The 27298-nt window shown below is 43.2% G+C and overlaps 1 protein-coding gene across 1 annotated transcript in view; it reads left to right on the top strand.

The window, feature by feature from the left end:
• The window catches only part of LOC140194779 (integrin beta-1-like), a 79456-nt gene that overhangs the window by 27000 nt on the left and 25158 nt on the right, over positions 1 to 27298 (top strand). Inside the window, exons 4-7 of the mRNA XM_072252058.1 lie at positions 3434 to 3519; positions 10982 to 11195; positions 19121 to 19291; positions 19915 to 20108. Coding sequence (XP_072108159.1) covers positions 3434 to 3519; positions 10982 to 11195; positions 19121 to 19291; positions 19915 to 20108 — 665 coding nt within the window. The remainder of the gene's footprint in view (positions 1 to 3433; positions 3520 to 10981; positions 11196 to 19120; positions 19292 to 19914; positions 20109 to 27298) is intronic.

The following is a 27298-nucleotide window of genomic DNA, read 5'->3' on the forward strand; positions in this document are numbered from 1 at the left end:
ACATTTAAGAATAAATTGGACAGATACATGGATGGGAGGTGTATGGAGGGATATGGTCCGTGTGCAGGTCAGTGGGACTAGACAGAAAATGGTTCGGCACAGCCAAGAAGGGCCAAAAGGCCTGTTTCTGTGCTGTAGTTTCTATGGTTTCTATAGAATGATGGCATTAAATGCTGAGCTGTAATTAATAGAGAGCATCATGATGTATGCATCTTTGCTGTCCAGATGTTCCAGGGTTGTGTGAAGAGCCAATGAGATGGCATCTGCTGTGGACCTGTTGCTTTGTTAAGGGATTTGGGATGAATCCAATCACCATTGAGGCAGGAGTTGATATGCTTCAACACAAGCCTCAGAAAACACTTCATCACTGTGGAAGTAAGTGCCACTGGTGATAGTCATTCAGACAGGTTACCACACTCTTCTTGAGCACTGGCGTGGTTGAAGCCTGCTTGAAGCAGGTGGGTACCACACAATGCCAGAGCGAGAGGTTGAAGATATCCATGAATACACCAGCCAGTTGGCCAGCACAGTTCTTTAGTACTCGGCCAGGACTCTGTACAGACTGGATACTTTCTTTTTAGATTCACTGTCCTTGAAGACAGCCCACATGTCGTCTTCAGACACTGAGACCAAAGGATCATTAGCTGACATTTGGGTGAGCGTGATACTTCCTCCCTGTCCTGGTGATCAAAGCGAGCATAGAAGGCATTGAGCTCATCTGGAAGCGAAGCTCTGCTGTCCCCCATGTCGCTAGATTTAAATTTGTAGAAGGTTATAGCATTCAAGCCCTGCCACAGCTGTCAAGCGTCCCTCTTTGATTCCAGTCTAGTCTGGAATCTCCACTTTCGCCGGAGAGATGCCTTTCTGGAGACCATATCTGTACCTCCTGCGGCTCTTCTTAAATAAAAGCTCAGGACTGATCGTTTCCACAGATGCTGCCTGACCTGCTAAGTTCCTCCAGCGTGTTGTGAGTGTTTCTCAAGATGATCAAACCTTTAGAATAAAGGCCCAACATTAGCTACCATCCAGGTTGTTTTCTCTCTTTCCGCTTTTTAAAAGTAGTGGGGTAACAATAGGTAGTCTCCAATCCGTAGCAGCTCCATAGTAATAATTCCAGAATGTATCAATGTGATAACCCAGTTCATCCACCATCTCTAAAGCCACATCTTTCAATACTCAGGATGCCAGTCATCAGGTCATTTTGATCTGTTATCGTTGAATCTTACCAACTTCTCTGATTCCATCAATGTCATTCACAAGAGCCTTTATTCTCTGTATGGCAAGCTTTGTGCCTTTTCAGATGAACTGTAATTGTTTACTGACTCTGCTATTTCTTTATTCGTTGTTATAAATTCTTCTATTTCTGTCTGCTAGAGGCCCAATCTTACCCTGGTTTGTCTTTTCCTCTTAAAAAATCTAAAAAAAAAGTTTACAGTCCGTTTTTATGTTTCTCACCAGACAGTTCTGATGATTTATTGTGCCTATTTAAATAAATTTCTTTATCCTCCTTTGTTGAGACAAATTTTTTTCATGTCAGGCTGCTGCTATTTCTGGCAACTTTATAAGCCCCTTGCTTGCATTTAATTCAAACTTTATTTTCTTCTTCTCAGCCATGAATGAATAGCTGTTTCTAGAAAATTACAAATGTTACTCCATTATTTAAGAAGGGTGGGAGGCAGCAGAAAGGAAACTATAGACCTATTGCCTGACATCAGTGCTTGGGAAGTTGTTGGAATCTATTGTTAGGGATGAGATTACCTGGAGGAATACCTGGAGGCACATGACAAAATAGGCCAAAGCCAGCATGGTTTCCTGTCGCCTGACTAACCTACTGCAATTTTTTGAGGAAATTACAAGCAGGGTAGGCAAAGGAGATGCAGTAGATGTGGGGTACTTGGATTTTTCAGAAGGCCTTTGATAAAGTGCTGCACATAAGGCTGCATAGCAAGATAAGAGCCCATGGAATTACAGGCGAGTTACTAGCATGGGTGGAGCATTGGCTGGCCGGCAGAAAACAGACAGTGGCAATAAAGGGATCCTATTCTGGCTGGCTGCCAGTTACTAGTGGAGTTCCACAGGGGTCAGTGTTGGGACTGCTGATTTTATGATGTATGTCAATGACTTGGACTATGGGATTAATGGATTTGTGGCTAAATTTGCTGATGATACAAAGATAGGTGGAGGAGTGGGTAGTGTTGAGGAAGCAGAGAGCCTGCAGAGAGACTTAGATAGTTTAGGGGAACGGGCAAAGAAGTGGCAAATGAAATACAATGTTGGAAAGTGTATGGTCATGCACTTTGGTGGAAGAAATAAACTGGCAGACTATTACTTAGATTGGGAGAGAATTCAAAATGCAGAGATGCAAAGGGACTTCGGAGTCCTTATGCAGGATACCCTAAAGGTTAACCTCCATGATGATTTGGTGGTGAAGAAGACGAATGCAATGTGGCATTCATTTCTAGAGGTATAGAATATAAGAGCAGGGATGTGATGTTGAGGCTCTATAGGCACTTGTGAGACCACACTTGGAGTATTGTATGCAGCTTTGGGCTCCTTATTTTAGAAAGGATATATATTGACATTGGAGAGGGTTCAGAGAAGATTCACAAAGATGATTCCAGGAATGAGAGGGTTACCGTATGAGGAATGTCTGGCAGCTCTTGGGCTATATTCCCTGGAGTTCAGGAGAATAAGCGGGGGGTGGGGGGGTGGGGGATCTCATAGAAACATTCTGAATATTAAAAGGCCTGTGCAGATTAGATATGGCAAAGTTATTTCCCATGGTAGGGGAGTCTAGGACAAGAGGGCACGACTTCAGGATTGAAGTACATCCTTTTAGAACAGAGATGCGGATAAATTACTTTAGTCAGAGGGTGGTAAATCTGTGGAACTTGTTGCCACAAGTGGCTGTGGAGGCCAAGTCATTGGGTGCATTTAAGGCAGAGATAGATAAGATTTTGATTAGCCAGGGCATCAAAGGATATGGGGAGAAGACAGGGGAGTAAGGATGACTGGAAGAATTGGACCAGCCCATGATTGAATGGCAGAGCAGACTCGATGGGCCAAATGGCCCATTTCTGCTCCTATATCTTATGATCTTATGATCCCCTTCATCAGCATACCTTCCAATGTGTTCTAATCAGCCACAGGATTTCTCCCCTCACAGGTTTGGAACCGCAGGCTCTTCCACAGCTGGAGCAAGCGCAGTTTATGTCATGGTTTCCTTTGTTCAGATTTATGATCCCAGTCTCACGGTGAATCATATCACTTTCAAACTGAACGTCAAATTCAATCATATTAAGATCATTTTATCCCAAAGGCTCCAAGACAACAGGACATCAATCACTCTTTCTCATCGCACAAAATGAAATTCAAAATAGCCTTTGTGTGTAATATGCACTGTAGTGGTCTTAATTTTCCTTTCATCTTACAGATGCCAGTGAGTGTTTAAGAGTCAAAGCATGGTCTTGTGGACAATGCATACAAAGTGGGAGAAATTGTGGATGGTGCACAAAAGATGTAAGTTCTTTAATCTATCCTATGAAAACTAAAGATAGTTCCACTTATTACTTCTGTTGGGACTTCATTAGTACAGTCTGCTTAAATAAAGGGCAGGAAAATCATGGTACTTCTTTCAGAAAAATTGATGTACACTGACACCAGACTCCTTAAGCAGATGCTTTGTTCTGAGCTGTAAGAAATTACCAGAGGAAAAGATTCAAGGATGTGTTCAAACAATCCTTCAAGAAATGCATCATGCCCACTGACTCCCGTGCAATGGAGGCACAAGATACTGCAGATGCTGGAATTTGGAGTAACAAGCGATGTGTGCTGGGACTTTGACCCGAAACATTGTCAGTTCCTTTCCTCCAGCAGATTGTCTGTGACTCCCGGGAATCGCTGGCTTGTAATCACTCAAAGCAGAGAAGGAACATTGCAATGGTATTGCCATGCAGCCTGAGAAGTCCTGTATGAGTAGTGGAAGGAATGAACTGACTTGCATGCTTCCCACTGTCCATCCCGTAAACTTACTTGCCTCCACTGTGGAAGAGCCCATAGTTCCAAACCTGGCTTTATCAGAACCCACCAAACCAGAGTGGGAGTCATCCTTTACCCTGAGGGACTACCTGAGGCAGGAGGAAAGGATAACTCTTATAATAAGCCACAAACTAACACTCAAGAGGATAAAACCCTTTGAAACAATGCATCTGAAATAATCAAACATTTTGTATTCAAGTCTGGGTTAAGTGTTCAAAACTAACTTGTTGCGAACTCTATTTCGAATTGTGAAAGTGTTTCAAGTAAAACTAACATTTATACTGCCCTTCCCAGCTCGTGAGGCTGTGGAAATAATTAAAATAAATGAATACTGCGCCAGCTATGTGCACAGTGAAAATGTTCCAGGTATTGGACAAATTGCATGGACATTTAATAACTGGCAACGTTCAATCTTTAGTATTGTTACAAGATATTCCCTCAAGTGTCGAAGTACTTCTCATTTCAGCATCTTTCATTCAGGATGTAATACCCAATATCTAATGTCATGTCCCAGGATGTAACTATAGTACCCCCTTGTGATCCGAATCGGATATGGTGTATTTTGCCTGTGCCCTTGTGTTGGTTTCTACATTTCTTTCGAAGCAGACTGAAACATGTCAGAGAAACAAAAGCCACGGTCGAGTCATTAAACTGCTTTAGTTACAGACAACAAGTGGTCATGCAGACTAATAGATGTAATGCAATCTCAGTTCACGTCAACTAATTGCAGAGAGTCCAACAAAAACAAAAAAAAAATCTAATTTCAAAAAAGTCACGCTGCACCTATTTAAGTATTCCCAATCTGCATTTTTCTGATTCTGGAGCAAATTTCCCCTTGCTAGGCCTGAATACCCAGCCAGCGAAAGGGTGGCAGAATGGGGCAGCTAGTAGAGATTCATAAACACGAGAAAGTCTGCAGACGCTGGAAATCTGAAGCCACACACACAAAATGCTGGGGGAACTCAGCAGGTCAGGTAGCATCTTTGGAAATGAATAGATAGTAGATGGTTTGGGCTGAGTCCTTTCTTTGGGACTGAGAAGGAAGGGGGAAGATGCCAGAATAAAAAGGTAGGGTGGGGGGAGAGTGGAAGTAGACTAGCTGGAAAGTGATAGGTGAAGGCAGGTTGGCGGGAAAGGTCAAGGGCCGGCAAAGAGGAATGTGACAGGAGAGGAGAGTGGACCATAGGAGAAAGGGAAGGAGGATTATACTGAGGGGGAAGTAATAGGCAGGTGAGAAGACGTAAAAGGTTTAGTGAGGGAAATAGAGGAAGTGGGGAAAATATGTTTACCATAAGGAGAAATCAATATTCATGCCACACTCAGATGGAATATAAGGAGATACACCTCCGCCCCGAGGGAGGCCTCATCATGGCACAAGAGGCGGCTATGGACCGACATATTGGAATGGGAATGGGAATAAGAATTAAACATTTGTCCACCGGGAAGTCCTACTTGAGGCAGATGGTGCAGAGGAGCTTGACGAACCGGTCCCCCAGTTTACAGCAGGTCTCACCAATGTAGAGGAGGCTGTATCGGGAGCACTGGACATAATAGACTCACAGCTGAAGTGTTGCCTCAACTGGAAGGACTGTTTGGGGCCCTGAATGGAGGTGAGGGAACTATTGTCTCACAGCTCTGGTGACTTGGGTTCAGTCCTGTCCTCTGTGGTTTCCTTGTGGCATTTGCACTTCTCCATTTGATTGTAAAAGTTTCCTTTGGGTTACTGACTAGAATGTGCTTATGGGGAGGACATTAACGGACTTGCTGATTGCATCTCTGGCTACATCAGCTTCTGTGTGGACACTGTAATACCATCAAGGGCTGTTCGCTGCTTCCCTACCAACAAACCATGGGTCACCAGAGATCTAAAGGCTCTTCGTTTTTTTTTTGCGTGTGCGTGCGTGCGCGATGTTGGCGGGACGATATCTTTTTTCATACCTTTACAAGGTGCGGAGTGTGAGAGAGAGCCTGTGTGGCACGCCACTCCTCGCACGGGCATTTCACAGTATTTTTCCCTTTTTTTTATTTTACGAGGTCAAGTTGCAATCTCGACACTCAACCCGGCATGGATGGAAAGCGTACTCGGGAGTGGCTCCGACTGGATTCGAACCCGGGAACCTTCATTCCAGAGTCCGGCGCTGATGTCATTGCGCTACCAGCCGGCCCTTAAGGGCTCTTCTCAACCACAGAAAGAGAGCCTTTAGATCAGGAGACAGGGAGGAACTGAAACCTGCGCAGAGGGAGCTAAAGGAGAAGATCAAGGTGGCTAAAGAGGAACACAGGAGAGGACTGCAGAACATGCTTGACCAGAGTAGCTCACGGGAAGTGTGGAGCGGCATGAAGAACATCACTGGCTTCAATCAGCCTAGCTGTAGAGGCTCAGAATGCAGCCATGAATAGGCTAGTGAGTTAAACCAATTCTTCAATAGGTTTGACAATTGACCTCCTGTTCACACCCCCCCCGCCTCAGCACACCAGCCCAGGTGCAGAGATATCCAATGCTCTCTCAGCACCATCACTTTCCCTGCACCCTCCTCCCCCCCCTCCAATTCACCACGTGCTTGAGCAACACAGGCTACCACTGTCTACACCCCTTCCTTGCCCTGCACCTACCACCCACACCTCCACATACCAACTACTATCGTCCCAAACTTCACCTCCCCCAGCCCCCACCTTTCACCAACTCCCCAGTCATCCTGGACTCACCTTCCCTCCTGAGCAGGTGAGAAGGGCTCTGGGGAAGCTCAGCCACCCCAAATCATTGGGGCCATATGGTGTGAATCCCAAAGGTCCTGAAGGAGTGAGCTGAGCAGCTGTGTGGAGTCCTCCAGCGCATTTTCAGTCTGAGTCTCAGCCTGGAAAGGGTCCGGACTGTGTGGAAAACATCACGTGTGGTCCCAGGGCCAACAAAAAGTCCTGGATGACTACCGTCTAGTGGTCCTGACCTCACACATCATGAAGACCCGAGAGAGGCTGGTCCTGGCTCACCTCCGACCCCTGATCAGATCAGCCCTCAATCCCCTGCAGTTTGCTTACCAGGAGTACAATGGAGCCAATGATGTTGTCATCTACCTGCTGAACAGGGCCTACTCACATTTGGATAAAAACATCCAGCGAGTGGATTTAACAAGATGTTTTTGCTCACAGAAGAGCCACTCGCTGGAAGTTTTTTTCATTTTTGGCACTATTCTTTGTAAACTCCAGAGTCTGTTGTGTGTAAAAGTCCCAGGAGATCAGCAGTTTCTGAGATACTCAAATCACCTTGGGCGGCACCTAATTAATTAGCTTGTTTATTTCAGCTTTTTTCTTAAAGAGGACTGCAGTGCTAGCACTGTACCCCTGTGCATACTGGATAATCGACTACCTGACTGGCAGACCACATTATGTGTGGCTTCAGAGCTGTGTGCGAGACATGGTAATAAGCAGCACTGGGGCCCCACAGGGGACTGTATTGGCTCCCTTCCTGTTTACCCTGTATACCTTGGACTTTAGATACAACACTGAGTCATGTCATCTGCAGAAATTCTCTGATGACTCAGCAATAGTTGGGTGTATAAAGGGAGGACGGGAGAATGAATACAGGTTGCTGGTGGAAGACTTTGTCAAATGGTGCAAGCTGAATCATCTCCAGCTCAACATCAGTAAGACAATAGAGATGGTAATGGACTTTAGGAGGACTAAGCCTGCATTGCTCCCTGTTACTATTGATGGTGAGAACATGGATGTGGTGAGGATCTATAAGTACCTAGGGGTGCACCTGGATGACAGACTTGAGTGGAGCACCAACATAGAAGCCTCTACTTTCTGAGGAGACTGAGGTGCTTTTGGAGTATGCAGGCCTCTCCTTCACATGTTCTACCAGTCTGTTGTCGCCAGTACAATCTTCTCTGTGGTGGTGTGCTGGGGCAATGGCATCAACATGGATGATGCCAACAAGCTCGCTAAACTGATTACAAAGGCCAGCTCTGTTGTAGGGCTCAAACTGGACACACTGGAGGCTCTGGTTGAACAAAGAACCCTACAGAAAATCCTGGAAATTCTGGTCAATGTTTCTTACCCTCTGCATGCCAACTTGGCTGAACAGAGAAGCACTTTTAGTAATAGACTAAGAAAATAGCGCTGCTTCAAAAAGCGCGATATGAGGTCAGTCTTACCTTTGCCATTAGGCTCTATAATGAGTCAACCTATAGCTGGGGAAGTGATGACCCCCTCCTGTTAGATTGTTTGTGGTAGCTTATTTTTTATTCTTTCTGCTTTTCTTCTAATATTTATACCTGTGCACTTGTAACGCTACTGTGGCACTGTAATTTCCTTTGGGATCAATAATGTATCTATCTACTGTATGTGTATCTTCCTCATACATCCTAGTGATGAGTGGGTTGGTAGGTTAATTGGCCACTGTAAATTTCCCTCATTGTGTAGTAAGAGGTAGAAACTTGAGGTGGTGTTGGTGGTGGTGGGGGGAGTTGAAGGGAATAAAATTCCTGTAAATGAGTGTATATGAGTGTAAATAGTCATTGTGGATTTTGTGGGTCAAAGGGCTTGTTTTCTGTTCTTTATGATTCCGTGAACACAGACAAGTTAAGTAAACAGGCAAAGATATGATTGATGCACATTGAAGAAAAGCAAGGTTATCCACTTTAATAAGAAAATTACAAAGTCAGAGAGCACTACCTGGTATGCAAAGGATTTACAGCTGTACAATGCTTTAATGAAACCCGACTGGGAACAGTGTACAGTTTCGGTCTCCCTATTTAAGAAAAAATAAATAGTAAAACTCTGATATTACTGCACTCTCAGAACTTTAGTAGCCCATAATCCAGATGATTAGATGCTATTCCATTATTAGATCTAAATTCTTCCACTTTTTTTGAAACACAGTATTATAACACATTGTCCAGTGAACCCTTTAAGTTGTTCACAGTTTACAGGGTCTTGTGTGTTTAAAGTGAATCTGGGAAACAAAGCTCCGTTCAGGTTACAGTGGAAAGTGGGAAACAGATCCCCAGTCGGTATAAACAGAGGTCAAGAGTGAGGGCTATGAAAGGGTGAAAGGGTGTGTGAAGACTGGGGCCCAGTGAGCTCAAGGGGATCGCAGCAACCAGGACCCAGGTAGTTTAAAAGGGATGCAGCAAAACTCACCTTGTCAACTAGATACTGAACCTAGATACTAGGATTTCTACATCTTCAGATAATGGATTACTGGAGTTTTATGTGAGCGTGCTCACCTCTAAAGTGGTACAATGAAGGTTTACTAGGCTGATGTGAAGATACTTCCCATGATGGGAGAAGTGCAGAACTGCGGCCACAATGCCAGCAGAAAGGATTGTCAACTTAAATTCCGGTCGAGAAAGGGAATTCCTTCTCACAGATGGCTAAGAATATTTGAAATACTCTCTCCTCCTCTCACTGACCCCACCCCCACCCCCCCACTCACCACCACCTGGCTGTGAATGCTGATTCTTTAAATCATTGAACTTAGTCATGAGTGAGATAGATTTTTTTGGAGCATAAGCTGATTAAATGTTATTGGAATAAAGAAGGAGTATGGAGATACAACCAAAGAACAGCTGAGCAATCATTTTGTTGAATTTTATGAACAAGTTTCAGTTGTTTCTTATGCTATTGAGTACAGATGTATTGTAGTTGGTTGACATAGCTCTGCTGGCTTTCCCCTCTAAGTTCTGAGTTAGAATGGAGTGGTTTTCTGCTCTATCTTGGAAGCCATGTACAAACATTTGTAAATTTCCAGTAGCTTTGCCAATGAAATAGACTGATCACTTGTGCAGTGGATATGAAACAAGAATATATTAGTGTTCTATGAAACAACAAGATGTTCTGCTGAATGGCAAGTCCTTGCTAGTGGGAAATAGCTATGACAGAGTTTTTCCCTCTTATAGAACCTGTGTTTATTTCAGATGACATAAGGAAAGACAGTGGCACGCTCAGACGTATTGGCCATTCTGGGTCCAATCAAAGGTGTATTTGTTCGTGTTGTACATCTTTTTTATGATTGCAAGTCACTGCTGGATACGAAGAACATCAGATACTGCTGTACTGTCTCATTAGTGAGTTGCTCAATAGCAACAGAGCTGCTGTCGCCTGGACTTGTTGCGTACCATTGGACGGTGCCCAGTGTGAGTGAATGCGTTGGACATTTTTATTGTGGTCACAAGACCCCGTTGGACCTTGGTAAGGTACAAGTCCAGTTCACTGGTTCATTAACGAGACTGACGGTTTGGGAGCTGCCTTGCCTCTGTTATGGCGAGGATTAGGTCAAGGCTGTGGTGTTGCCTGTGCAGCCGACCAAGAGAGGAGATACTGTGGGCGCTCTGGAACCTGCTGGCAGCTGGCCCCTCTCATCAGTGCCACTCTTCTGTGTTCCCTTGTTGCTGCCCTCCAGTGTTCATTTTGTGGAAAAACAAGCTGGACCAGGCCAACTTACAGTCTACAATTCTACAGTCCTGCCTCTCAGGGACTTGGGCTGCATATTTTTTATGACTATGTTTTTCTGAAATTGTAACCATATGTGCTACTTGTGCTATGTGCAGTGTGCTGTGGTGATATGTTTCGCTCTTTGACCCTGGAGGAATGCTGTTTCATTTGGCTATATTCATGTATGGTTAATTAAACTTAATTAAACTTGAACCTGAAAGATTAGGATAAGGGGAGTAGATCTGTTTCATTCTAACTAACATTGGGAGCGGGTATCATGGACAGAGCAGTTCCTAACAAAAGGAAAGTTCTTTTGAAGTCCTGACAAAGGGCCTCGGCCTGAAACGTCGACTGTACCTCTTCCAAGAGATGCTGCCTGGCCTGCTGCGTTCACCAGCAACTTTGATGTGTGTTGCTTGAATTTCCAGCATCTGCAGAGTTCCTCGTGTTGAGGTTTATTGCTGTTTAACCACATACATCAATCTAAATGGTCCATTTTTATTTATAGGATTTCTTGCAGCCAGGAGAGTTGTCAGTGACACGCTGTGATGATATAGAAGAACTAAAAAGGAGAGGATGTACGATGGAATATATTGAAAATCCCGCAGGTTCATTGAGAGTAAATACCAATAAAAGCCTAACTGGCCATGTAAGTGATGTGAAGAAGCTGGAAGACATCATACAAATTCGACCACAGAGTCTAACCCTAAAATTACGATCAGGTAACTCAACCATATGACACGAGAGAGTCTGTTGTGAATGAGTGTTAGTCATTATTAAGTATGCATGATTGTCAATTCTGCACCTTATAATACATTGGAAATTCTAAATGCTTTTTTATAAATGCTGACAAGAACTATTCTAACAATGAGTTAAAGCAAAGCTTTTAATCTATTATTCTCACTGAGGAAGTTGATCTGTAACATTTTATACTATCATTTCAGTACCCGATGTTCACCGGATTTCCTTTCATGTTTATCTCTATGAAATTCCTTAGGTTACATTTCAACCTTCTGAATTAGGGGTTGTGCACTTACTGCTCCACTCAAGTAAGGTGACCCCACACTGACCCTATAAAATCCAACAGGTCAGCACTGGAGGGTGTTATGGAAGGTGACCCAGCAGGGTTATGTCCAATGGAATTTCAGAGTTGTGAATCTGGTCAGTTGTTAAGAATGCCAGGCAGATGTGATAGCTGTGGTTTCACAGTGCTGCAATATTAATTCCTAGACAATTTCAGTTCATGACCTCATTACTACAGCTCAAGAACTATGGTATAAAGGCATTTAAAGCTGCCTGTATGAAGCTTGATGACCTCTATGGTTAATAGTATATTTTCAGCTGTTCCTGCCTTTCCATGATGTCCATTATTGCCCAAGAATCAAACAGCACAGTTACAGCTGGGATCGGTCACTCAGTTGAATTATATCTATGGCAAGAGATAAAAAGAGTTTTAATATGTGAGATGGTTCTTCTCTTACCTCAGTTTTCTAGATCTTTCTTTCCCATGCAGATCTCTTTGCCTAATTCTGTTTGTTCTTTAACCTTCACATTTTTCAGTTTTCTTTGAGACAGCGCTTTCTGATATGTTTCAATTTACCTTGTGTTATTTTCTGTCTCAGCTTACATCGTAGGATGGTGGCACAGTGGTGGAACTCTTTGCAGCACCGGCTGCAAACTTGAGCTTCAATTTCCGCTGCTGTCTGTAAGAAGTTAGCAAGCTCTCTCCGTGATTGCGCTCATTTCCTCTGGGTGCTCCAGTTTCCCCCCAGTTCCAAGACAGAGGGGTTTGGGTGAGGAAGTTGTGGGCATGCTATGCTGGTGCTGGAAGTGTGGTGACACTTATGGGCTGCCCCCGGCACATCTTGGACTGTGTTAGTCATTGGCGCAAATGACACATTTCTCTGTACGTTTCGATGGGTACGTGTGACAAATAAAGCTAATCTTTAGCTGTGCTGGCTTTGCATTCTCATTTAAAACTCTGGAATGATGATAGTCAACAACATCAAGAGCATTAATATAGATCCCTGATTGGGATCTAAAGAATTGTTCATTCAGAGCTGGTGAGCTAGGAAAGAAATTCAAATAAATATTGAGAGTTTCACAGTATACTCTGCCTTTCCCTTCCTCTGCTTAAGGAGAGGCAGTGCTCAGTAATCAAACTGTCAGTCCTTCCAGGATTTCAAGAGCTGCCTGATGTCAACATTGGCCCGCTATCTGCCTGTCATTGGCATCTCGGCAACATAACATCTGGAAATCAGGGGAATCAAGGGATACATAACATATGCAGACAGATGGGATTAGCTTCAACGGGGCGGCACCATAGTGTAGCTGCTAGCTCCAGCGCATCCTGAGTATGTTGGTCGTTGACGCAAATGATGCGTGTCACTATTTCAAAGTACATATGACAAACAAATCTTTATCTTAAAAGATCTTAATCTTAGATTGGAATCATTGTCAGTGCAGACATGGTGGGGCAAAGGCCCTGTGCCTGTACTGTTTTGTGTGTTACATTTTATGTTCTACCTGTTCCCCACTGAAACCTTCAGTGCGGCTTCCAATCTTCCCTACGATTTCCCTGGTGCTATTTCAATCCCAAATGGCACTCATCTTGAACAGTATGTACCAAGTGTGCATGACAGCAGGTTAAATATGTGTCCTACTCATTACGCTGTACGTGCCAGAGCTTGTTCTTTATATCCAGCATCATTTATCAGGCCTGCAAAGCAGCTTCACTTGTCTTTATTGGAGACAGAGTCCTCTTCAAAACTCCATTACGGTTTCTTGGGTCCTGCAGATTCTTAGTTTGTCATTGAAGTCAACATAAGACAAACTGGATACCAGGGAGTAGGGATGTCTATTGGTAATACAAGTCTTTGCCTTCATGTATGTGACTCTTGCTTGTGTATACATTGCAGTTTCACACACAAAGTACTGGAGGAACTCTGCAGATCAGGCAGCTTTGAAAGAACAAAGTAAACAGTCGATGCTTCGGGCTGAGACCCTTCATCAGGATCCAAATCCTCGGTTGTTTATTTCCCTCCATAGATGCTGCCTGGTCTGCTAAGTTCCTCCAGCATTTTGTGTGTGCTGCTGAATTTTTCCGGCACCTGCGGAATCCCTTGTGACTCCACAGTCCAGTTTGCCTGTTCAGTGAAAAACATTGATTTGTGGCTGAAATGACTGCTTGTAATGAAGTGAACTTCATGATCCTGCAGTTATACATTCATCAGAACCATCCGATGATCTGTGCACATTCAAAAACAACAGGTGTAACATCTTCTTCTCCACCACCTCAGAAGTGTCTGGACTCTTTGGATTCATCACCTTCAGGAAGAATCTCCGAGCTGGTTGCAGCGTAGCCTTGTGGTACACCGGCACCACAAAACCTGTTGGTTTCAGCCGCACTGCCTCAAGATCGACGGTTCGCTTTGTACAAAACCCGAGCATAGGTCAGTCTAATGAATGTTCCTTCCACTGACCTGAACTCACCTGGCATTTCAAACGGTGCTCTGAGTCTTCTACCCTGACTCTATGTCTGCATAGACTCCTGCAGTGCCTCCTCGGGGCCACACATGGAAACTGGGTATCTTACGGCCCCAGGCTAAACTACAGGGGATCTCGGAGTAGCAGTGGGCCCTAGAGACGTGGCGTGCAGGCCCACCACTGTGTGGACACGCCCTGGCGCCCGTCAACCACTGTCCCAGCTATGGGAAAATAGCCCCACTGCCTTGTGGTAAGGCTAAGGGAGCACACCCTGACAGAAAAGCAATGCGCTGGAGGCATGCAGTAGGCGGGCCTTAACAGACAAAGGACCTGGCAGCCTCCTGCAGCCAAGATGTGGGACCAGTTGTCCTGGGATCACCCTTGCCACCGAGATTTACCTCATCATGGTGAAGATAGTGCTACTGGGGATGGCACACCCCCTGTGGCACTTTAAAATCTTCCTTGCACAGGTCTCCACCTCTGACCACGGTGAACAATACCTGGAATCAAGAGAGCCAGGAGAAATGCAGCCATGGTTGGCACCACTGCTACATATACATGTCCCACCTGCAATAGAGCTTGTGGGTGCAGGATAGGACTGTGTAGTCATCAAAGATCTCACCGTTAAAGGAGTGGACGTCACCACCGGATTTCGATGGACAACCGAAGAAGAGATGTCTGCGTACCTCGCCTCAATGTCCTTTTCACTGTTAGAACGCAGAATCAGAATCAGGTTTAATATCATTGGCACACTTTGTGAACTCTATTGTTCTGCAGCAGCAGCACATTGCAATACATAATAATAAACTACAAATTACAATTGAAAGTATATATTCAGTATATACTAAAAGTAGTGTAGTGTAAAAAGAGAGCAAAGAAAAAGAAAAAAAAATGAGGTAGTATATATGGGTTCATTGTCCATTCAGAAATCTGGTGGTGGTATGGGAGAAGCTGTTCCTAAAATATTCAGTGTGTGTCTTCAGGTGCCTCCACCTTGATGGTAGCAATGAGTAGAAGGTATGTACTGAGTGATAGGGGTCATTAATGATGGATGCCGACATTTTGAGGCATCGCCTTTTGAAAATGGTCTCAATACTGGAGAGGCTAGTGCCCGTGATGGAGCTGGCTGAGATCGCTACCTTCTGCATTTTTTTCCGATCTTGTGCAGGGGCCCCTCCATATCAGACAATGATGCAACCAGTTAGAATGCTCTTCATGGTACATCTGTAGGAATTTGAGAGTGTCTTTGGTGATATACCAAGTCTCCTCGAACTCCTAATAAAATAAAACCACTGTCATGGCTTCTTTGTAGTTACATCAATATGTTAGGCTCAAGATAAATCTTCAGAGATGTTGACACCCAGAAACTTGAAACTGCTCACCCTTGATGAAGACTGGTGTGTATTCCCTTGACTTCTCCTTCTTGAAGTCCAAATTCAATTCCTTGGCTTTACTGACATTGAGTGCATGGTTGCTTTCTGCAACCACTCAACCAGCTGATCTATCTTGCTCCTGTGTGCCTCTTCATCGCCATCTGAAATTCTGCCAACAGTAATTGTGTCATCGACAAATTTCTAGATGGTGTTTGAACTGTGCCTAGCCACACAATCATGGGTGTAGAGAGAGTAGATAGTGGGCTGAGCACTCATTCTTGAGATGCACCAGTGTTGATTGTCAGCAAGGAGGAGAGGATATTTCTGATCCGCACTGACTATGATCTCCTGATGAGGAAGTCAAGGACCCAGTTGCAATGGGTGGTGCAGAGACCCACCCACTGCAGTTGATTGGTACTGAGGGTATGATTGTGTTGAGCACCGATCTGTAATCAATAAGCAGCAAGTTGACGTAGGTGTTGCTATTGTCCGGGTGATCCAAGGCTGTGTGGAGAGCCAGTGAGACTGCATCTGTTGTAGACCTGTCGTGGCAATAGGCAAATTGCAGTGGGTTCAGGTCCTTGCTTAGGCAGTTGATTCTTGCCATGGCCAACCTCTCAAAGCACTTCATCACAGTACACGTGAGTGCATCTGGGTGATAGTCATTGAGGCAGCTCATCCTGCTATCCTTGGGCACAGGCATGATTGTCAGAACAGTACAGCACCAGGAGAGGCCCTTCAGTCCATGACTAGTAATTAAATGCCTAACTAAACGAATCCCTTCTGCCTTCACAAGCTCCATATCTGCCCAGTAATGTGCCTATCTATGAGCCTTTTCAATGCCTCTATCATACTTGCCTCCTCTACCAAGCACGGGCAGCATATTCCAGGAAACCACCACTCTCTCTGTAAAGAAACCTGCCCCACAATCCATCTTTTCTCTTCAACCACAATACTTACAACCTTTGGTCAAACTCTCTGATTTCTTCTGGTATCTTACGGTTCACTGTATAAACTGCCGCCGTTGGCATTTCCAACCTGCCTTTGGATAGTTTGCACCTTTGTATTAATTAATTGGGCCTAAAATGGAAATTTTTCCCAGATTCAATATGTATCTGATCTCTGATAGCCAAACCTTTCAAATCTATGAACCATCAGTTATCTGCTTAATAGGCTGAGACACACCAAAATGTGTGATTCATTTGGGAGAGTGCATGGCAGAATAAGTGACTTGTCATTGGATTTGCCAACAAGTCATTTGTCTAAAGAATAAATACAGTGGAAGGAAGTCCAAACTCTGTAAATAAAGTAGGAAGGGACTCATCCTGCTGCTCGCTATACGTGAAAGAAGAACTGCTTCACTTCCAGGCAGGTTGCGATGTGATTGCAACATAACCAATACATCCTCTAAAGTGTCATTTGAGGGCTTTTCCCTATAGTGCAAATCCCTTCCTTATGACTAACAAATTACAACTTTTGTCTGTTCTATGGTTAATCTACTATAGACGGCTCGATGTAGACTGTAAACTCTTCCTTCCATTGTCTTTATTCTTTAGACAAATTACTTGTCAGGAAATTCAATGTCTCCGACAGCTCAGTTTGCTCCATTATACCCTCTCCCAATTGACTCACACAGTCATAGATTCACAGAGTCACACAGCATAGAAATAGACCCTTTACTGTTGCAGTGCCAGCCATCATATACCTGCTCTTAGTTTCACATGAACCATCTCTGAATCTCCCCTTCCTGCTCTGAATCCCTCTGTCTCCACCTCAGCAGTCAGGTTAGCTGCTATCATCTATTTCAAGGCACTAAGATGCACAATTCCTCTTCCTTTTTAAGGGAAACATTCGAGAAACTTTGGCCTAGACTCTCCTATTAATGGAAGCATCATCTCTATGCCTACTTTTTCCAGGTCTTTCAGTATCTGCAGGTTTCATTGTCTTGGTATCTCTCTCTAAGAGAATTTAAGATAACAATACAGTACAAGCTAGTAAATGAAGTAATAGCACACAAAATCAGAAGAGTATTCTTACTGGGTGTGTTACGTACCCCGTAAGTGGGTTGCCAAACCAGCAGAAATGGACCACTTAGTTGGAGTTTGGTTAACAGAAACTAATAAAGTTTTATTAAAGAAATAAGCAACACAGCATTCTAATCGTAAGGATATAAATGCAACAGGTTAGCAATGATAAAACACGCATGTACACAGAACTAGGGTAATAGGAATCAACCAAGCTCTATCACAGTCTAGGGGTAAAATGATCAGTCTCAAGTGACGCAGAGTTCAGTTCAGCTTAGTACAGTTTGCAGTAATCGCTGTTGTGCCATTGGAGAGAGAGAGAGAAAGAATATGCAAATCTGATTCAGACAGACCTTTGATGTTCTTCGCAGTTGGCTTTCGGGCGAACCCTTTTAATGTCTTCTGTGGTCACCGACTGTGACCCCTCCACTCCGGATACGACCGTTCTTCCGCAGTGAACCCGGCACCCAGGCAAGGGCGGACACACACACCAGGTTCCCGCCGATCGTACCCTTTCACCCTGTGCGTCTATGGTCGTTTCCCGCGACCAGACCTCCAAGCTCTCACCAACTTGTGGGGGCACACCGCTCTTACAGGGTCTCGTTATCTCGTGATCTCATGGTGTGTGTTGTGCCTTAGCGAACCTGTTCTTTTTATCCCCCTGCTGGGGTATCGCCTGTCCATCAAACTTCAAACAATTCAGGTTCAAAGCAACCGGTCTGTCAATACTCTGAAATGTGTTTCTTTCTCGTTAATCTCTCTCTTCTGTCTTGTTAGCATTTTGAATGTTTCTCCATTGTCTCACATCTCTCTCATCAGCATCAATCTTCTGATAACTTGGTTTGTCGTCACAGATGGTTCGCTGCAGAGAGAGTGAAAAACTACTAAAGCTTGGGAAGACTCATATGAGGAGTTTAGAAAGCACTTGGGGCACAGACAAAGTAAGTAGCAAGGGCCATTTCTCTCACCAGAGGAGTCAGTAATGGAGGCAGAGGTCTAAAGTAAGGGGTGGTGGGGAACTTTTGCTTTACCTAGGAAGATGGAGGCCTGGGATAGTCTGAAAGGCTGTTGGAAGCAGAAACCCTATTTGTCGTCAAAAAATACTTTACTGTGATAAAGTTGAGACCTATAGGGTTAAGGAGGTGGTGCTCAAAGATGGGGTTAGGTTGAACAGCCCTTTCCCACCTGGCATGCACACAATGAACCAAATGATCTCCCTCTGCTTCTTAGATCTTCAAAGGTTCTGATTCTTCTGTCTAAACACTGATAATATCAAGGAAACAAAAAACAATGTGTTACAGCATTACCAAGAGCCACGATTACTCCTAACCAAAAGTACATATGACACATAAGTAATATTGGTGTAGCTGTGCGACTACTTCTGTGCAATTTTGTAGTGGTCAAGACTGCATCCTTGAGAGATGATGTAAAAGAACTTGTTATAAGCCACAGAAATGTACAGAATCTTGTAAATGGTACTGCGCTGTGTTACAGTTGAAAACAGAGAAGCACAAGAGTTCAAGGAAACAGAAGCAGAAGGCCACTTGTTCTCTCAGTCCTGTCCCACCATTCAATATGCCCATGGCTGAGCTACTTCTGCCTCAAGTCCTCTTGTGTGGTTGTTCCCCTTAGTCCTTAATTCCCCGATCTTTTAAAACTTCATCTATCCATAGCCTCCAGGACTCTCAGAGCTAGAGGATTCTGAAGGTCCGTCACCCTTTGTGAGAAGAAATCCCAATGTTTGCATATCTTTTCTCTTTTCAGGAGAACCACAAACCTTCTCATTGCATTTTAAGAGAGCTGAAGATTATCCCATTGATTTATATTTTCTTGTGGACCTCTCCCTTTCTTCGGAAAATGATTTGGAAAACATGAAGACATTGGGAATTAAACTGAAGAAGGAAATGAGGAAGATAACTTCTGATCTCAGAATTGGTAAAAAAAAAATCCGTAGATTTTCTCCTCATAATTTAGCTGTTTGGCATACTCATAAGTTGTATGTGTATGCAATACAAAAAAAATCACGAGACAAAGCAAAATGTATTCCTTATAGAGTAATAGAATCTTACAGTATGGCCCAGCTGATTTATGCCAACCAAGAAGCCCAACAACACTAGTCCAATTTGGCTGCATTTGGTCTGTATCATTCCAAATCTTTCTTATTCATTTAAAAGTTATTATTGAACTTGCCTCAATCACTTCCACCAACAGCTCATTACATACACGTACCATACCTCTGTGTAAAAATAGTTGCCCCTCAAGTTCCTATTAAATCCTTCCTCAACCCTGAGAAAAAGACTGAGTACCTTCAGCCTACCTCTGCCCCTCATGATTTTAAACACCCCTTATAAGATCACCTCTCAGCTTGCTACGCTCCAAGAAAAAGACCTAGCCTTTCCCCTTTATAAGGTATCGAAAAGCAATTTTTTTTAGCAAAACATCTGAATAGATCTTAAATATAATCATTGATGATTTGCATGATATTTTCTTGTTCTCTAGTCTTTTGACAGGCTCGGCTTTGATAAGATTTTCTTGACTATAAGTGTGCTCATTTTTAGGGTTCGGCACAATAGTGAAAACTCCTTGCCCAGCTGGTAAAACATGTACAGGTCGATCCAGCTTCATAAACATTCTGCCATTAACTAACAATAGGGCAGAGTACAGCAAACTTGTTCGGAGCCAGACCATTGCAGCAGGTCAGAAATCTTCAGCAGGGGGTGTTGATGCAATCATGCAGGTTGCTGTCTGTGGGGTAAGTGAAAACACTTCAATGTTTAAATATCATGGAAATTATTTATAACATTTTGCCTAAATTTAGATGCCTTTGAGTTCCTCACATCCTACTGGAAGCATCTTGGTGTGCAGCCAATCATGTTGAGTCACTGATTAACCACCAGACTTGCAGTTCCTGAATAGCACTTCCTGACGGAAGCAGTGGACTCTGGGAATTAGGTGGGAACACCTAATATAGACAGAATCTACTGCTGTAATAAAATGCTTTTCACGAGAGTTAGCATTCACGGTACAATAATTAAACATAGAATAGAAGAAATATTTATATAAGTAAAAGGCAAACCTATGAGATGTTTTCAAGAGGATTCAAGTTTTCAAGAGAACTCATTTCAAGAGGATTAGAATATAAAATCAAGGATGTAATGTTGAGACTTTATAAAGCACTGGTGAGACCTCACTTGGAGTATTGTGAGCAGGTTTGGGCCCCTTATCTTAAAAAGGATGTGCTGAACTGGAGAGGGTTCAAAGGAAGTTCACAAAAATGATTCCAGGATTGAAATGTTTGTCATATGAAGAGAGTTTGATGGCTCTGTGCCTGTATTCACTAGAATTCAGAAGAATGAGGGGTGACCTCATTGAAACCTATCGAATGGTAAAAGGCCTTGATAGAGTGGATGTCTAGAGGATGCTTCCTATGGTGGGAAAGTCTAGACCAGAGGGCACAGCCTCAGAATAGAGGGGTGATCTTTTAGAATGGAGATGAAGAGGAATTTCTTTAGCCAGAGAGTGGTGAACCGATGGAATTCTTTACCACAGGCAGCCGTGGGGGCCAAGTCTTTAGGTATATTTAAGGCAGAGATTGATAGATTCTTGATTGATCAAGGCATGAAGGGATATGAGGAGAAGGCAGGGGAGTGGGGCTGAGAAGAAAATTGGATCAGTCATGATGAAATGGCAGAGCAGACTTGATGGGCCAGATGACCTAATTCTGCTCCTCTATCTTATGATCTTAATAGAAAAAAGGATTTATGTAAGGACAAGGCAAACTAATAGATGTTCAATTCATAGAATAGAAGGAATATTTATATAAGGAAAAGGAAAATTAACGAGATGTTTATCTCAAAATCTGGAGTCTGTCACATGAGGGAAAATTGAGTAGTCTAGGTCATTATTCTTGAAAGTTTAGAATGAGAAGTGACCTTATTGAGACATACAAATTTCTTCGAAGGCTTGACAAAGTAGGAAAGTTGAGGACAGTTCCTCTGACTGATGAGTCATGAATGAGCAGTCAAATTCTCACAATAAGTGATGTGCCACAATTTATGGAGGCACCAGAGACTGCAGATGTTTGAATCAGGAGCAATGAACAATCTGCTAGAGGAACTCAGCAGATCAAACTGTAACTGCGGGAGGAAAAGAATGTCCAGTTTTAGGTCCTGATGCAAGGTTTCTACCCATAATATTGATGATACCTCCCCCCTCCCAGATGCTACTTGATCTGTTGAATTCCAACAACAGATAGATGAATGGATTATCAGTACCTCCAGTTGAACTACCTTTTTGTGTGTTTTCCCCCTAGCCGTCAATCTGTGGTTTTGTATTGCCATGTGCTCTTGTTTGTTTTCATGCCTCATGTGCTCCTGTCCTGCTTCTGCTCTACTCCGGCCCCTGTATTACTGAGTACTCTGCCTCTCACCTGTTTCTCATTATTACCTGTATTGCTGCCACCTGTGTCTCATTGTGCTCCACCTATCATCTGCCTCTCTGTTTATTGCTCAGTGTGTTTTAATCCTGTGTTTTCACCTGTTTGTTGCCAATTGTGCCAGTGAATTTTTCTGAGCCTTTTTGCATTTGTATCTGTACTCTGTCTGGGGATACGAATTGACAATAAACTGGACTGGTCTAAGAACACTGAGGCTGCCTACAAAAAGGGTCAGAGCCGTCTCTATTTCCTGAGGAGACTGAGGTCCTTTAACATCTGCCAGACGATGCTGGGGATGTTCTACGAGTCTGTGGTGGCCAGTGCGATCATGTTTGCTGTTGTGTGCTGGGGCAGCAGGCTGAGGGTAGCAGACACCAACAGAGTCAACAAATTCATTCGTAAGGCCAGTGATGTTGTGGGGATGGATCTGGACTCTCACGGTGGTGTCTGAAAAGAGGATGCTGTCTAAGTTGCATGCCATCTTGGTCAATGTCTCCCATCCACTACATAATGTACTGGGCGGGCACAGGAGTACATTCAGCCAGAGACTCATTCCACCGAGATGCAACACAGAGCGTCATAAGAAGTCATTCCTGCCTGTGGCCATCAAACTTTACAACTCCTCCCTTGGAGGGTCAGACACCCTGAGCCAATAGGCTGGTCCTGGACTTATTTCATAGTTTACTGGCATAATTTACATATTACTATTTAACTATTTATGGTTCTATTACTATTTATTATTTATGGTGCAACTGTAATGAAAACCAATTTCCCCTGGGATCAATAAAGTATGACTATGAATATCGACTCTGCCTGTTTCCTGATTCTGGTTTTTGGATTTCTCTGGATGTTTTGATCTCTGCCTGAACTTTGATGCTGACTTTGTTTGCAGCTTGAGATTTGTTACTCAATTAATATCTCTGTGTGCGCAGTACAGGGTCTGTGATTGGCTCCCTGCTCCAGTGTCCTGACATGGATATTTAAGGAATGGGGAATTAAGGAAAATGAAATTGAGATAGATCAGGGCCTGGTGGATCTGGTGCTTGAGGTGATGAATAGTGTTCATCTGGTCCAATTTCTCGTGCTTTCATGCTCCTATGGACAGAGCTCAAGAGTTCCCAATATACAATGATCAAGTTCTAAGAAAAAAATAGCTTGGATTCAAGCTTAGTTGAAACATTTGAATGTTGATGAAATATGTTCAAATTAATTCAAATCTGATTGAAGGTCACTGAGCTGAAATATTAGCCCTCTTTCTATTTCTGCAAATATACCAGTGGAATATTCCCAGCATTTTCTGTTTAATTGTGCAAGTCCGTCACCATTTTCTCCCTGAGGGAAGCTGAATTTGATTTTCCATCTTCTGATCTTCAGAAAGTCCTGGATGATCCCTTGTGTTCCTCCACCACCCCTCTCTCCCTTTAAGATTCTCCCTAAAATCTGCCTCTTTAACCAACTTTCAGAAACTTCATTGACTGGGTTCCATTAGTTTGTAAGATGAAGTTTTTTTGGACACATTTATAGATGAAGGAAATTCTTTGCATATCCTCCTGGGGGTTTTTATTTCCAATTATTTCTCCTACTGGGAAGATTTAAACTTTTGTTCAGTATATTTGTTTTGGCACCTCAGCTTCAGGACATTAAAGTGGGTGTATTCCTTCTTTTGTGATCTGGGTCGCTAAGTAGGTCTGTAGCTAGTGCAGACCAAGAACAAGCTTAACAAGAAAGCTATCCAGCCTGTCCCCTTCTTCCAGCTCTTGTAGGCCTACATGTTATGGGAGTAGCGGTCTGGTAATTCAGAGGAAGAGACTAATGACTCAGACACAAATCATTAATTCCAACATTAAATATAGGGAATTTAAATGCAGTTAAATAATTTGGAATCGGTTATCGACATCATGAAATTTATGGTGCAGGGGTTTGTAGTCCTGATTCAGGGTTTCAAACTGAAATGTTGATAATTTGTCCCCCTGCCCCCACACAGATCCTGCTTGACCAATGGAATTCCTGTAACACATTCCAACATCTCCACTCTCTTATGTGTCTCCATGAAATTCTTTGTTGGTCTGACTCTCCTTCCAGTTTACTATTGATCATATACTTCCATTATTTTATGTAAAAATATGGGAACGATAAGGACATGAGTTCCTCTGACAATAAGATCTATTGTCTCTACATATTGTGGCCTGTTTATGACTCCAGTCTCCCGAAAGTGTCCTTGTTGTACCAATGCTCTTTGACCTAAAAGTATTGGGCTTGATGGGATATGGGCTGAAGGATATGGGACTAGCTGGGTGAGCACCATGGCCAGTGTGCCGTGACTCTATATTCCTAAGGACTGCTTTTTCAAGATGACAAGAGATCATGCTGTACAAGGCAATGGGAGATGGTGACCCTTCAGGAGCAATTACTTTCCATGAGTGAATGACAGAAAAAAAAGGATGTCCTATTTACATAAGTTTCCCAATCAGCTGGCAAGCCCACTTTCAGTGGAGCCAGTGGTGTTAATGGGACTGTAATTTCACCGGTCCTATTCTGTGGCTGTTACTGGAGCATTAGTACCAGAGGAAGGGAGTCACCATTAATCTCCTTATTTTAGAACAAAACATCGGAGAGCTTATTTGACCCATGATGCCTGTTCTGCCACTTGACGAGATACTGACTGATCAATATCATCTTAGTGTCACTTTCCTGTAGTAACCGTGTGCCCCTGAATTATTTTAATGTCTAAAAATCTCTTTTGTGCCTACTCAATGACCGAGCTTCCACGGCTCTCTTGGGTCAAAAATTCCACTTATTCACTATCCTCTTGGTGAAGAAATTTCTCCCCATCTCTTCCCTGGACCCCTTATTTTGAGCCGTGACTCCTTATTCTAGGCACCCTATATGAAGAAAGAAGACATTGCACAGCTACCCTGTGAAGCTACATCAGCTTTTACATAAAAGCAGAACGTACTAGGACCGATCAGCAGTTCAGCGAACATTTGTTAAAAGAGAAATAATTAATATTTCAGATGAGGGATCCTTCATCAGACTGCAGAGAAACATGTTAGTCCAGTTATCTGTGACAGTAGAGTAAAGTCTGTTTTTATATTCTTGTTTTTTTGTAAGTTCTTAACTTTCTTGTACAAATCTGGCCTGATGGACAGATCCCACAAGCTTTCCATTAGCAACACCATTCGATGGAACACACCCAAAATGCTGGAGGAAATCAGTAGGTCAGGCAGCATCTATGGAAATGAAGAAATGTTTTGGGCTGAGACACTTCTTCAGGACAGAAGGGAGAGGATGCCAGAATGAAAGGGTTGGGGAGGGGAAGGAGACTAGCTGGAAGGTGCTAAGTGAACCAAGGAAAGGGCAAGGGCTAGATAAGAAGAAATCTGATAGGAGAGGAGAGTGGACCATGGGAAAAAGGGAAGGCGGAGGGGACCTGGGAGTGGGAGTAACAGGCAGGTGAGAAGAGGTAAAAGGTCAGAGTGGGGAATAGAGGAAGGAGGGGGATAGGATTTGTTTACTGGAAGGAGAAATTGATATTCATGCCACCAGTTTGGAGGCTACCTAGACGGAATATAAGGTTTTGCTCCTCCATCTTCTGCGTCAAGAGGAGGCCATGGACTGACACGTTGGAACATTACATGGACAACAGAAAGCTTAATTTGCATATAACTGTCTCAATGAGCTACTTCAAGTGATATTATCACAGACATTCCCTTTGTTCTATACATCCTTCCCCCACCCCACCCCGCCATCTTGTCTCCGACAAAAATCTAACTTTGCCAGCTTTCATCAAGCAACACAGACCTAAACTATGCACCACATTCACTTTCAACAGATTCTGCCTGGCTTGCTGAGTCTTCCCAACATTTTGTGATTTTATTTCAGGTTTCTAGCATTTAACGTTTTTATTTCAGGCTTCTGGCATTTGTAGAATTTTTAATGTTCATTTACTCTACCAATGTGGAGGCTTTTTTGAACTCTGGCGAACACAGAAAGTTTCAGGCACTCTTTTGACTAGGTTTCATTGCATCAAGCTAGTGGGGACTTCAATTTGGCAAGGGTATCCTAAAGCCTGTTCTTCATTTTGCTATCAAATTATGCAAATGTAAATGGGTCCATGCTTCCCTGAGGCTGCAGGAGATCTGCTGTGACAGTTGAATCTCACGCTGCCACTTGTACATATGGTTGCTTTGTTATTTGCTTGTATCAGGAAGGAAAAGCTATTTCACTTGAGGTGGAGCTGGTGGCGGGCGATGACACTTGTTTCTCTGATGTTCAGTAGACTGATATGCAAGACTTTGTGAGGTCTACTGAACCACCACTTAGCCAATGAATCTCTGCCAGCAGCATGTGGGGAGCAGCCCAGTGCGGCTTTCTGGAAACACTGCCGTCATCTTGGCAGCTGGTTTTTGCACAGCATGCCGTTTGTTTTTCCATTCTGCTTCCTCTAAACATTTTCCCACAGCTTCTCCTTGGTTTTAGCTGGAGTTTTGAGACTGCAATAGGTTGGCCAATGCATGGCTTTTGAATCCAACATCTTCCTTGCCTTTTGTAGGAACTGTACCTTATGGTTGGAATGATTTACAATGAGTTTGATTTACTGGCTTGGCTTCAATAGCTGTTAATTATATTTCCTATCTGCACTGAGTTATGTAGAACCCAGACTGAAGTGCTCATGTTTCTCCATTTGAAAATCTATGGTATATTAGTTCCAAGTTAAGCAACACTTCAAATTTAAACTCCCTTTACCTACCGTCTCTGCGTATTCTCTTTATGTTCAATATCCGTCTGAAGCCAAGTCATTTTATGTAATATTTCGTCAAAAAGACACTGATATATTCTCAGGAACAATTAAATTTGAGAAATAAACTTATGCACCAAATGCTTGGTTGGACATTTTGCACAATTCTATAACCCAGATCATATCCAAATACTTTTGTCTTTATGGGAGGTACGGTACATAATATGGATGCCCATAGGCTGTATATTTAGATTGATTTTACAATTATTTTGCATCAACCTTAAATGAAAATACTGTCAATACAACAACAACACATGAACTATTCTTCCCAAATGTAAATGTTATTCATACAGGGTAAATCAACTAGTAGGAAATGAAACCCTCAGCCTGAAACATCAATTGTTTATTCCCCTCCATAGATGCTGCCTGACATGCTGGATTCTTCCAGCATGTTGTGTGTGTTGCTCTGGATTTCCCAGCATCTGCAGAATCCCCTGTGTTTAGTAAGAAATGAATCTGTAAATTGAACTGAATTCTTAGATGTTGTAGGCCTCTGTTGTAACACAGACCATATATTGGAAACCCAATTGTAGATATGCCTTGTCTCTAGCATTCACACGATTTCCTAGTTGGCAAGGAGAGTACTTTGCCTTAATGTAAAATACAGTCCTCAAAAATCCATATTCTGAATTTCTACCTGAGCACAAAAGCGGTTCTAAATTTAAGATCAGCCATGAATTCTGGAACAAGCATAAGGGGGCAAATGTCC

The sequence above is a fragment of the Mobula birostris genome, chromosome 3, assembly GCF_030028105.1.
Source record: "Mobula birostris isolate sMobBir1 chromosome 3, sMobBir1.hap1, whole genome shotgun sequence".
NCBI lineage: Eukaryota > Metazoa > Chordata > Chondrichthyes > Myliobatiformes > Myliobatidae > Mobula > Mobula birostris.